The sequence below is a fragment of the Centropristis striata genome, chromosome 20 (assembly GCF_030273125.1).
Source record: "Centropristis striata isolate RG_2023a ecotype Rhode Island chromosome 20, C.striata_1.0, whole genome shotgun sequence".
NCBI classification, from domain to species: Eukaryota; Metazoa; Chordata; class Actinopteri; order Perciformes; family Serranidae; genus Centropristis; species Centropristis striata.
Genome location: NC_081536.1, coordinates 6,800,811 through 6,813,776, shown reverse-complemented (window position 1 = coordinate 6,813,776; position 12,966 = coordinate 6,800,811). Strand labels below are relative to the sequence as shown.

General features: G+C 39.4%; 1 protein-coding gene across 1 annotated transcript in view; it reads right to left on the bottom strand.

Moving 5' to 3' along the window:
- LOC131993884 (spectrin beta chain, non-erythrocytic 5) overlaps positions 1-12,966 on the bottom strand; it is a 27,381-nt gene extending 14,415 nt beyond the window's left edge. Inside the window, exons 1-11 of the mRNA XM_059359950.1 lie at positions 12,322-12,966; positions 11,605-11,691; positions 10,080-10,223; positions 6,479-6,625; positions 5,756-5,947; positions 4,577-4,660; positions 4,247-4,365; positions 4,042-4,156; positions 3,866-3,943; positions 3,015-3,130; positions 1,390-1,552 (exon numbers count right to left, since the gene is read on the bottom strand). Of these exons, the coding sequence (XP_059215933.1) occupies positions 1,390-1,552; positions 3,015-3,130; positions 3,866-3,943; positions 4,042-4,156; positions 4,247-4,365; positions 4,577-4,660; positions 5,756-5,947; positions 6,479-6,625; positions 10,080-10,223; positions 11,605-11,691; positions 12,322-12,822 (1,746 nt within the window). The 5' untranslated portion in view covers positions 12,823-12,966. The remainder of the gene's footprint in view (positions 1-1,389; positions 1,553-3,014; positions 3,131-3,865; positions 3,944-4,041; positions 4,157-4,246; positions 4,366-4,576; positions 4,661-5,755; positions 5,948-6,478; positions 6,626-10,079; positions 10,224-11,604; positions 11,692-12,321) is intronic.

Below are 12,966 nucleotides of genomic sequence, written 5' to 3'. Positions count from 1 at the left end.
GTGGTTGTGCCTGGCGCTGACTTTGGCCTTTGGGCTTCACGCTTTTGTTTGGAGTGTCTTATTAGACCTTCCATAAAGAGTTACAAGTGAGGCTCCCACAGACATCGCACCCAGGTAACTCCCAGCTCCCAGTGCAATAAAAAAAGCTAACAACAACGGCTCGGGACGTCCCTGCCAACAAGCTCAGCGCCTATTGAAAGAAACAACTGAGCCTGGCTTGCTGGTGTGATGTGTTCCTGTTACAGGTGGCTAAAACATGAGCAGGGAAACAAACTGAACACGGGGAGAATGGAAAGAGTGAAGTTTTCTCTCCTCGAGCATCTGGGCACTTTCTCGCTGGGAAAAAAAAACGAGGCCAGAGGCTCAGCAGGGACTTCACAAGAGCTCCGGGTCAATAACAGGAGTGGAGTGTTGCATCATGGGATACCTGAACACAAATAGCCACTGTGCATTCACTTATGGATTGTAAAAAGATTTAATGTGCTAACTTAAAAGACTAAATATACACATAATTACTGGTTTTTAACATACCACATACTTAAGTTTCTGGATAGCTCCTCTTTTAAAAGACGCTAACAGTATTTCCTTGTAGCTTTACGGGCAGTGGGGTCACTATAGGCGCACCCACGTGTTCAATAAAGTGCTGGTAGGCCTCCAAGATGAGGAATGTCGTGTCTGAGGAATCCACATGCTCTGCAGATTATCCACTCACCTCAGACTGACCCACAGGCCATCTATTAATAAAGCATTAATCCAATGACTGTGTACTTTTGTTAGAATGGTTGAAAGCCAAGATACTATTCTACCATAAAGTTAAATCTCGGGTTGAAGGGGAGGCTTATTTGCTCTGGCCCACCGTTCAGCCATATTGTACAGTCACGACTTGACATTTTGCATGGAAACTTATGGAAGTCTTATGCCAGCATAAATAACACCTCTAAAAGCTCTTCCTATGACTCCTACAGGCCAACATTTATAGACAAGACTGACTGGTTACATGCTGCTCTATTCTCTGCACACTGGTCTTTGTGTTTTAAACATGATGGATATTCATCCAAACCAGCTTATCAAGGGCTTCCTCTCAACTCATACATCAGTGTTATTAAGTGCCACTAACTAGCTGGTAGGATGAAATCCAGCAGAGTGTTTGGAGCCAAGACTAGAAGCCACCACTCTGCAGCACATCTGACAGACTCCAAAAGCACTGTTATTTAGGAAAAACCTGCTAAATAGTAAATCAGGCATTTTCCAAACCAGAGGACAAAGTGCGTCACTTTCTGCAGCCACAGATGTCGTAAGACTGGAAGAGGCTGATGGCAATGTTCTCTCCCCGTCGGGAGCCACAGTGTGGTTTCTCCAGTAATAGAATGAAATACCAAAGCTATTTACCACGCAGCCTTTCAGACGATTTTGCTCCTCCTTCACCTCCTTTCCCATGATCCTTTGTGTCTCCGTTCCCACGATGCACTGGGGGTCTCGGGCCGGTGTCAGGGGGTCAGCATCTTCCCTGGTGAAAGTGGAGCCAGTGGGAGAGAGTGTGGTCCTGTCACTCCTGCAGGAGGAGCAGAGCAGGAGGTTACTGCGGTGCTGACAGCGCCAAGTTGAACTCCAATTATGGCCCTGAAGTTTTCTAACAGTGTTTGTGTTATTTGGTTTAAATAGCTATGAAACGCAGCTGATAAGACAGACGAGATGATGTAATATTTGGATCTAAAGATAGACCGTCGACATGAGAGGCTCTCAGCCTGAGAAATATTTGGAGAGCGGGAGATGTTGGTGATGGATGTCAGAACTGTGGACTTGTGTTACCCCTGACTGTATTTATTATTATGAACATGGAAAATGTTCAATGTTTTTTTTGCCCAGGTAGAGTCTAAGGATTGCTATTTTTCCAATGACCTGTCCAACATTTTTTATCCAGTTTAAGATAACATTAATTTTATAATTATTAATAACAATAAACTTAATTTAGAAAAGTTTTTTTCTGAATAAAGTTTTGAAGTTTGACGACCCCCTGGCATTTACCTAACATCACCATCACTTTAAAGTTTCACACTTTATACAAGAAACTAAGGTTGTCAAAAGTATTAATATTTGATAACATGCATTAAAAGTGAAGTGGTATCAAAATATACTTTATAATCAATTGGTGCTCAACCTGTGGCTTTTGCAGCATTTGCTCCAGCGTGCAGAGTGCAGGTTGCTCATTCCCATAGGATGACCTTAAATATTTGCGATATTATTCTGAAGAATGTAATGTTCACTTTGCATGCTGTAAGGCTGCAACCAGTAATTTAATATAGACCACAGTGCACAATCCATATGTCATTATTTGTAGCTTGGCTCCCATTTTACTACAGCATTTAAATGTGTACTCATTAAGCAGATATTGCTTCTGATTGCCTAAAAAATCTAATGATATAAAAATCTGGACTCTTACTGAAAGCTACTAAAGTAACAATAAATTTGTTTTACAAATGCCATAAAAATTACAAAATATTCTTGTAAACGTGTTATATCAGCAGACTATTCAAGGTGACGGCAGGATTTTTAATAGTGAGAGGAGAACAAACCCATTGCCAACTCGACTCAGTGAGCCAAAGCATTATTCACCTCGTACAGTAATCAAACACATGGTCAAATTCCAAAGCAGTGCAGAAAACTGAATTTTATAAACTAAAAGAGTGGGTGGTGAATGATGCTTTGTGGGGCAGTTGGTCTCCAGACATCCAGACAGACCTGTCCTTCACTTTGCTTATAATTTTTCTGATTCAAACCCAAACTCAACAAGGCTAATCAAGAGAGAGAGAGAGAGAGGGGAAGAGAAATCTTTATACAAAACTTCAAATGGAAAAGGTCTTCTAGGTATTGCCAGTGCAGACTTTTAATGTAGGGTACCAGAAGAGTAATAACAGTTCCAGCTCAGTGGAAAACTGTGGAGGACCAATTACTGTGTGAAATGGTGCATGCACTCACAGGGCCACCAGAGTTGTATCCTTGGCCTGTTGTCTTACCTGAAAACCTTCTGAAGAAGCACCCAGCAGTCCTTCACCTCGTTCTGTTTCTGTGTGACGCTGGCAGCCAGCGCAGGATGGAGATTAGACACCTGGGACACGCTCACATCTAGCATCTACCACACACAGGCCTGCAGGTTAGGTAGAGAAGGCTGCAGCAACACACTTTCAGCATCTGACACTACAGGCAGAAACATCCATAACATGTTTTCTCTCCAAAGTGGAAAGAAAACATCCAAAAAACACATTTAGGTGTTTATTTCGCTAAATTTTGTCTATTTGCTTCTGTAGATTTCTCGGTAACACTTTACAATAACCATCATTTATAGATGGTAAATAGACCATTTATAAATGGTAAACAGATTTTATTTATTATTTATTAATGTTTAATCATCATTTATAAACCATAAATAGGCCATTTAGAATGGTGAATAGAAAATGTAATAATGTTGAACTATAATTTATAAATGCCAAATAGATTACTTTACCATAAACAAACATAATCATTAGTTTTTAATAGCTTTACACACATTATAACATTTTTAACACCATATTAAGTATGTAAATGATTTCAAAATTATTCTTATACCTTTAAGAAATTGCTTGAAACCATTTAAAGATTAAATATGTATAGAATTTTGTAAATGGTTAATAATAATTGGTTTATAAACCAACTATAAACATCACTTAGATGGTTATTGCAAAGTGTTACCGATTTCTCTTGTTTTCATCAAAAGTAAGCATAACTTAATGCCTCTTAGAATATTAAACATAAGATTTCAGAAAACTTTTAAAAATTAAAATCCTGTTCGACCCTAGTGTCTCCCCCTAAATGAAAATATGTTTCCTACCATGATTTGACTGGCAATATCACGTATTTCTCTATCGCCGAAGCTGTCCAGCTCTTTGGATGCAGATATGCTTTTCCTCTGAAAGATATGAGAAGATATGTATCAGTTAATGTGAGTGATACATGAATCTTAAATCCAAGTGCAAAAGAAACAGCTAAACCGCCAAAATATTGTACCATGTTATTAATAGCAAACAACGTATTTTCAGCCTGCTGGTAGAACGAGGACACCTCCAGTGCCAGCTGAAGATTTTCATGGTAGTTTTTCAGATGAGCCTGGACCTTCAGCCACCTATACACAGCAGACGACAGCACAAATCAGTTTTTTTTCTCTCTAGACTGAAGATGTTTCATGCAGCTAAACTTAAGGGACAAAGTGTACATTTTGTTGATGTGTTTCCTCTTGCTGGAGATGTTTTTGCCATCTGTCTTTCCTTGTTTCTCCAGTTTTAGGGCCAAGTGGTTGATCTCCTCATGGAGGTTTCTGTATAGCTGCTCATCCTGCAAGGAAACAGGGGAACACAATCCAACTATGACCTCAGCTGTCTTTACCATACACCCTGGGAGACAAATTACAGCCAGTCATAGATAAATGACTGGGAAATCTCTATAGATCTGTATTATAAACGATTAACATGTGGGAATGTGTGTTGTTTAGCAATTTTCTGTTAATTATTAATAGCTCTTTTGCTTGTTCTGTTCTGTTTCTCACCTGCTTAAGATCTAAAATTCTCCTGGTCAGCTGCATTTTGTCAACATTTTCCCCCAGGACATTCAGCAGAGACTGCTCCTCTTCCTGCTGGCACACATAAAAGTCAGTGTTTAGAGCCCTCATTTGTTAGGAACCCATCCATTATTTCCTTTCAGAGGCACCAGGATTAAACAACATTAACCCGCTACTGAGGAAGATGCTGAACAGAAACCGCCTTCTGGATTAGGTGAGAACTTGATACTAATGCACAGAGGGAAAGGACGAGTGGAACTAAATGGAGAATGCAGTCTCCTCTGCGGATGGATGTTTTATAGACTTCATAAGCAACATCCTCCATTACATTCCCACAGGTCCATTATCAATCATCAGTTCCCTCGTGCCAGACATGGACATGAACAGAAAGATAAACACAGGCCTAGATTGCTTTTTGATAATGACAGGCAGATGTTTTACACCGGTGAATATACACAAACAAGAGACGTCTTCAGGATACTGAGCTAATTTCCTGGATTAGCAAGTGTTGTTTTTTGTGCCAATTATCTTGATAAATGTTGATCAGAGAAGACTGTCCACTCATATTTGCCTCTGGGCCAGCTGGTGTTGGTTTTAATTAGAGAGCTTGATGGCTTTTCTGTTTAGAAAAATGAGGAAAAAGAGGGCAATAAATGTGGGCGGATGGATCAGAATTATGTAAAAGGCTCATGAGTGAAATAGTAGGATTTCCCTAAAAAACAATGTATAGAAAAATATAAATAATCCCTCTCAATTATCACTACGTGTGTATTTGACTCTTCCATCTGCCTGTATTTTGAAGGTTAACCTTCCTGGTGTTTGAATGATGTGTTAACAAACTGCAATGGACAAATATTACCTCTGAATTTATTGCCTTTAAATTAAAGTGTTTATTTTACTCTTTTTAGTTCAAATTGAAAATGACAAAATGAATGTGAATCAGTACAAAATGCTAGCATTGAGCAGTCAGCAACAAATTAAAATCCCAAACTGCACAAATTATTGAGAACCAAAATCATTTCAAAACTGCAAGCTTTTACTCAATAGTTTAACACAATTGGCTCTGAAAATGATGACAAAGGCTTTAAAATAGCCCTCCCTCTCCAGTTAAATCCACTTTTTACACTTGGCATAACAACAGAAAAAGAGAGAAATGTTTTTTTTTACCTTCTCTTTAATCCAGGCCTCCAGCTTGTCCACTTTTTTGTTGAAGTCCTGCAGGTTCTTGGCTCCACCGAGGGCTCTTGTCTGATTTGCAGCCGTCTGTTTAAGGGTCTGCCACTGGTCCCTGAGCTGGCTGAGCTGCTTCTTCACCAGATCAGAGGTGGGGTTCAGCTTGCAGATCAACTGCTCACCCATCTTTGAAAACAGAGAGTTGTTGTTGTTCACTTAAGGGCGCAGCACAGATGGAGCCTCATATAGAAACAGTGGCTGAGTGTATTTGATACTTCAAGTTTGTCATAACTTAATTGCCAGCCGGCTGCACAGATGTTGGAAAACTGCCATTAATTTCTTGAAAAACCTCCTAGTTCTGCCTCGGCCCTTCCTGAGCCGTCTCAGTATCAGGGGAGGTTAATTATCAGAAATGTACAATTCCCAAACATGTCTCCTGAGGGAGAAAGTATAAACTGGCTTGACAGAGCCGTCTGGAACACTGAGGGTCTGCATTTCTCTGGTAGACTGGAAATGTCTACGAGCCCATTATGTTACATGTTATGTGATCTGACAGACTCTTTTAGCAACCAAGACAGTGATTAATGCTAGCATTCAGATCCCCATTACCTGTTAAAAAGCTCAAACAAACATTTCATTTTGGATGTGGGTTGCTGTGATGTGTTTTTTTTTTGGTAACTTGGTGATATTTCAGTGAGCGCTGAATCATTTTGTTACCTGGTTGAGTTGAATAAGGGTGTTCTCAAAGTCTTTGAGGTCCCTCTGAAGTGTCTGCGAGGCTTCCTCCCAGTCCTGCAGGGGGCAGCGCTGAATATTACATCCATCCTTCAGGTCCTGCAGCTTGCCTTTGATCCACGCCTCTGCCTACATCACAGATAAAAATGTTTAGGATATGCCTCAATTACTGATTCAGCTCTTTGATGAAATTGCTCTTCTTTTGAAAAGTGAGAATGTATGAGCTTTATATACCTGATGTAAAAAAAAAATGTTCAACCGATACCAATAACCAATAATTGGCTGCTTCGACTAGATAACCAATCATTTCTAATTTTTTCATTTAAAAAAATGTGATTTATGCACAATTCACGGTAAGAAAGGTTAAAATGTAGTCAGCACAGATTGGCGAAAGTAAACAGTTCTGACTCATTTTTTTTCTATTTAAGTACATCAAAATACGTCAAAAACATACTTTTATAGAGCATTTTGCCAAAGTATTCAAATTAAATTATTTGGCATAATCTGTCAAATCAGACATGTCAGCGTATATTCAGTACATGTTTATTGTTCCTGCTGTGTTGTGTGTAGATGCTGAGCTTGCTAAATCTGTGAAAGTAACACAGCTGATCATTTATCGGCTATAATTTAAGAAAATTATCTGAAAAAATTCCCATTACATGCTGATAATTAAGCACCACATTTTAAACACCATGCATCCCTTCTGACGTAATATAAAATAGCAGAGGTTGGCTGAGGAAGCATTATTTTTTTATGTGCAATGTCATAATTGCAGATATATTTGTATGAATCAAGGAAACATGAAGAAAATGACTATCAGATTTCCTTTGAGGTGTTTTTCATGAAATGTATATCTGGTGCTTACACACCTGCAGCCTGGTTGTGAGATATCTGCTGTGTGATAGAACAGGCAACAAAGTGGTAGCCACAGTAGTATACAGTCTTATTTCTGCTGATCAGGAGAGCAAACAGGCCACATTTTCTTCCCTGACTTTGAGTACTACTGAGCCTCAGACACATCAAGAACAGCTCTTTGTTCTCCGGTGTCATGTTATGCAGAGCAGAAGTTTCTCTTGGCGAGCGCCTGGACTCCATTGCATAAGGCTTTGTCTTGCGGAGCTGCCTTTTTCTGGCAACATTTGTATGGAGTGAGAAATTGCAAACCAGGTGGCCAAGTCAGAAAGTGTTGGAAAGTACATGTTTGTTTTCTGCAAAGAACCCAGCGTGGAAGTGAGTGACTCACCCAAGTCACAAAAAAATGAATGAATTAATAAATCGAATCCAGTTCTTCCGCTTCTCAGACTAATCCTAAATGAGTCATACACTTGATGAAATCAGCAGAACTTTATTTTTCACAGTGTTGCTATTGTGCAGAATGTCAAATCACACCTAAGCACACAAGTAATACATTATTACATTACATAAAAGCAGCATTACTTTCCAAGGAATTCAGTTCAACTGAGAGTGAATAATAGATTCTACAGTAACTCCTCTTTTGAGTCAATAAACATCAAGACCACACAGGACACAGTCTCTAAACAACTGGTTGCTTGAGATTAAAACATGATGTCACTTCTCCTCAGAGGCAGGTCATTAACTTTATAGCGGAGGTATTTCTATGTTGAACAGAAGGAAAAGAGCTTGACAAAACAGGCTTGCCCCTATCTCCTCACACTAGCTCCCATGGCATTATAATGACCTCATACAGGAAGTCTATGATTCCCTTGTTTTTTCCTGTCCGCTCTCCACAACAATAGTCTGTTGATCAAAATGTACAGTAAGGCCTTAGTCTGAACATGAAGAATAGACGGCTAATGCATGCGGTTCAGATTGTATTACTGATTCTGACTTTTTTATGGAAAACATTGCTGTAGTCAACACACAGCAGATTTTAAAATAAACTCCATATTTGGTGATTTTAATCTGTAAGCAGAAACCACCCTTTTTCAGGCTGCTTTTCATTTCTCCAGGCTTCAAAGGGAACCCAATTTTAGCACTTTAACTGGAAAAAGTGTGCGCACATTTTTACACTTTATAAAATGTTTACCAACATGCCAGAATTTGAGCACAACTTGGCCCCGAAAAGACTGTGGGAGTGGAAGCTTCTCGACTTTCTCTATCATGGAAATGAGACGGTGAAAGGCGAGATGTTTTGCAGAGCAGCTTCGGAGACAGATGGCCCTCAGCGAGCGCCGTGCTGCTCCATGTGGTGACCTGCTTTGCTCTCCTAGCTTTGAAACATTAGGGGCCTCTAAAAGTCTCTCCCTGGAAAACTCACTTCCACTTCCACAGCGATATAATACTGAAATAACACATTTTCATCAGCGATAGCAGTCAACCAAATCCCTGTAAAACAAGCAGGTCCCCAGGTACCAAACCTCTGGTTATTTAAAGTACAAATAACGTTAAGAAACATAAAAAGGCTGTTTCCTCCAAAAGCAACAGAAATGCAAGATCCACTTACGAGCAAAGGGCCTGCTTAGCTTGTTAACATTAACGAGGTGCTACAGAGCTGTTTTCAACACACACATACATCATATATTGCCTTCAGCAGACACATTCAAAATTGATTTCTTATTACTGGAAGTAAACAGTCTATCACTGAAGATGACAAAGCCAACTGCTGGACAAAATGTCCCTCAGCCGAACTCGCAGAAAAATGTCCTTGTACACTGGGGTGGACGCAGCGATGAGATAACACAACCAGTTGTGCTGCTTGGCTGAGTCTCTCTGGGCCATAGGCGTGAAGAGATGGAGCCAAACAATGATCTCATCCCTAAATAATTGCTTCACTTGTGGCGGTTTCCCCTCCCTCTCTTCCCTCAGCCGAAACACACAGCTCATACAGTTCTCGGGACAAAATAAGAACCAGTACATATTTTGTTCTCCTCCGAGGGTCATGCGACAGGCAGCTTCCATTCTGATTTCATCTTAACAAGCGTAACTTGTTGCGTTTCAGATAAACTCACTCCAGCTTCTTTTCATATAGCATTTCTTACATCAGAGGAGATGGGAGATAAGTTGCTTACTGTGACTTAATTTTAAAATGATTTAAAACAACTCCATCTGCATATTCTGGAAATGTGGAGTGGAAAAAAAGCAAACCCTCCTCAAACATTTTATTAGTTTCCAATTATCTGAGGGAGCACAGAAAAGTAGAAGTAAAGTGCAGCTTTTCGTAAGCAGTTCAAACTGATTATTGCTAACTCATTATTTTCATTGTCAAATAATCAGATTTTTTTTTGAATAATCTATTAGTTGTTTGATCTATAAATGGCATAAAAATGGTGAAAACTGTTGAACCTTTTTTCCCAAAGGCCAAAATGAAATCCTAAAATGTCTTGTTTTGTCCACAATACAAAAATCTTCAATTTACGGTCATAAATGAGTAAAGAAACCAGTACATAATCATATTAAAGAAGCTGAAATGTTTCTTAAAAAAATATTCCACCAATTAATCTATTAGCCAAATAGTTTATTAAGTCGATGACCACTAACTGATAAATCGATTAATCTTTGCAGCTCCATTGCTGACCATGACAAGCCGTTGATGTTGATATTGTGTATGCATTCTACACTTTACCTGCAGCACTTCTTTGTTGAAGAGTGAATTGCGCTGAGTGAAGCCGTCACTCTGGGACACAACAGCTGCCGAGGCTCCATTCTCTGTGTGTAGATGACTTTCTTTCCTCTGAGGCTCTTTCTTCTGTGATTCAGGCACTGACATCTGTGAGCATAGACAACAAAGTGTTGGAAAATCATGATGATACAATATTACTGAAACTTTAGCCCTTTTAATGTGGACTGGAAGCAGACCACCAAATGATGCTAACCTCTGATAAAAATATATATATATAAGAAAGAGGAAAAGCTCTCAATGAGGGGATGTTAAGTGTCTATTCATGTTAAAAAGACATTAAAAACTTGTGTGGCCCTGAGGTCCTTCTAAACAAAAACCTACTGTCAACACTACGCGAGATGAAATGAAATACAACTGGCAATACTTCACGAATCGGGCATTCCTGCTGCTCTCCAATCAGGAAACATCTGGGCACATGAAGGAAGCAGGAACGGACAGATCCTTGGATGTCTGTCGTTTTTTACTGTCAGCCATACATGTAAACATATCACCTTTGAAAGGACTTTGGGAGATCATGTTCACCCTTTCATACCCTAACAGGTAAAAGCCCCACCACTTTCTGACATGTAGTTATTTAAGAATTTTTGCATGAATAAAATATGAGATGAGGAAAAGCAAAGTATTGTTGTGGTTTCAGAATAAGAGGTGGTGTAGATGAGTACCTTAGTTTTTTTTGTCCTGAAAGGGGAAATGAGGCCATTGCTGTGTCAGTGTGTTATTATAAGCAGCCTCCATGAGGACTTCAGCTAGCCTTTTCTTTTGTTAACATCTTCCCTGACCTCATGTTTTCCAGTGAGCCCTGCCTCTGCAGACTCCGCTGTAACAGAGCACTTCATCCACAACACACACTGATGACTTCAACAAGAAACAGGCCAAATCCAACAGTCCATTGACTTTTAACAATATCCTACAACATACATATAGTGTTTTTCTTCTGTAGACTGTTTCTTTAATAAATTAAGAGTTAAACAAGAGGATACAACAGGCTATGTGTATAGTGCTCTAGCCACGTAGCTACCATAACTTAACTGGTTTTCCACTTCTGTGTAACTTTGCTCCAAATGTATAATATAATAAACTGTTTAAGTCTGGCAAACACAGCACATGACTTCACTTCCTAAACTCCAAGAGATCCATCAACTCCACAGCTGGCCATAAAGACCCCACTGTCTCACAACAACACAAATACAGTCTAAATAAAGCTTGAACATAGCACTATTATCATTCAATTCAATAATTATTTTTAAAAAAAGAAGTGAAACTGGAAAAACTGTGAAGGCTAAAAATGATACTCGTTGTCTTTTTAATCTAAACTGCCATTTACTGACATAAAAACCAAACAACTTCATTTTTTTTCTCTCAAGCTGACGTTAGCTTCCTTATTAGGCTATTCATTCATGTCATTTTATTTTATTTTTTTTTCATGTCATATTCATTTTTTTAAATTAGCAGTTAGATAGCAATTTACCTGTTGGAAGGACTTCTCTCCGTTCAGCTTCAGCCTGGTCTGCTGTGTGGGCTGAAGTTCATCACTGCTGTCCTTTCTGAGTAAAACCTAGAATATTGAAAAAACAAAAAAAAAACTATGTTAATGCTGCTGTATCGCCATTTGCATAAATAAGCAGCCCCAGAAGTGCTGAAAATAACAAAAAAGCTGGACATGACGACGGAAATTGGGGTAGGTAAAAAAAAAAAAACCTTTTTAACGACATTTTGACTCGTTACGATTGTCAAACGTGTCATAAAGGTATTCTTTTAAACCGTTATCTCAAAAATAATCCCAAATATACTAGTTACATTACTTAGTAACAGAGTGAACAGCCCATAGTAAAAAAAAAAAAGCCCGTTATGCTTTCTTCAGGTAGGCTCTATGCTTTTGCTAAATGTTTTTACTGTACGTTGAAAAATTGTTCAAAATGTCTAATTTCCCCGCTAAATTTGAGGTTAATTTCTTTGCTGTCATTACCAATATTTTTGTCAAAACAGTTTAAAGAAAAGGGTGTATCACATAAACTAACTACTGCAACATGTCACACATTTGAACATTTTTACTACCCACATCTGTCTTTATTGAGTAAAACTAACTTTTAATTAAACTTTATTAAAAAAAACCCACCAATGATGTATGATATGTGTTCTTTGTTATTATATTGGCATATTTGCATTAGAAAACTGTGTTCTGTACCTTGAAGTGAGAACTGGGTTTATTCTCACAGCTCACACCCACAATCCTGGGCAGATGTGGATCTGATGTGCTGGTGACATTGTTGTTGTTATTGTTGTTTTCAGATGTGGACCCTGTGCTTGAAAGCTGAGCTGGTCCCACTGACACCTTGTTCTCTGATCTGTCTTTACTCCCAGAGATTGTGATCTTCTTGATGGATCTGGAGACGGCGGAGGGAGAGGCTACGTTCTGGTTCAGGTGGTCCTCAGCTGCCATGTCCTCCTGGTCGTGCTTCACAGGGGCTTCCTGCTTGACAATGGGCGAGACGAGACAGGGGCCATGTGCGCAGACCTGGGATCGACTGAGGTAGAGCGAGTTCAGGTTGTGCTGTAGAGTGCAGTTGTCCAGACTCTGACTCTGCAGATAACTCTGTGTAAACTCCTGGCATTTTGGCACAGCCGGGACTGACAGCCTTGTCCCAATGGTGAAGGGCTGAACTTTCCTCACAATGCTTTCAGACATTGCCAGTGTCCAGATAAGAAACAAAATATACTGAAGTCCAAATGGGCATTGAAAAAAGTCTGTCACATCCCTTGGTACACTCTCCTCACTCACCGGTTCTGTTTGTCCAGTCTCTGTTGAGCAGGCAAGTGAACAGAAAGTGAA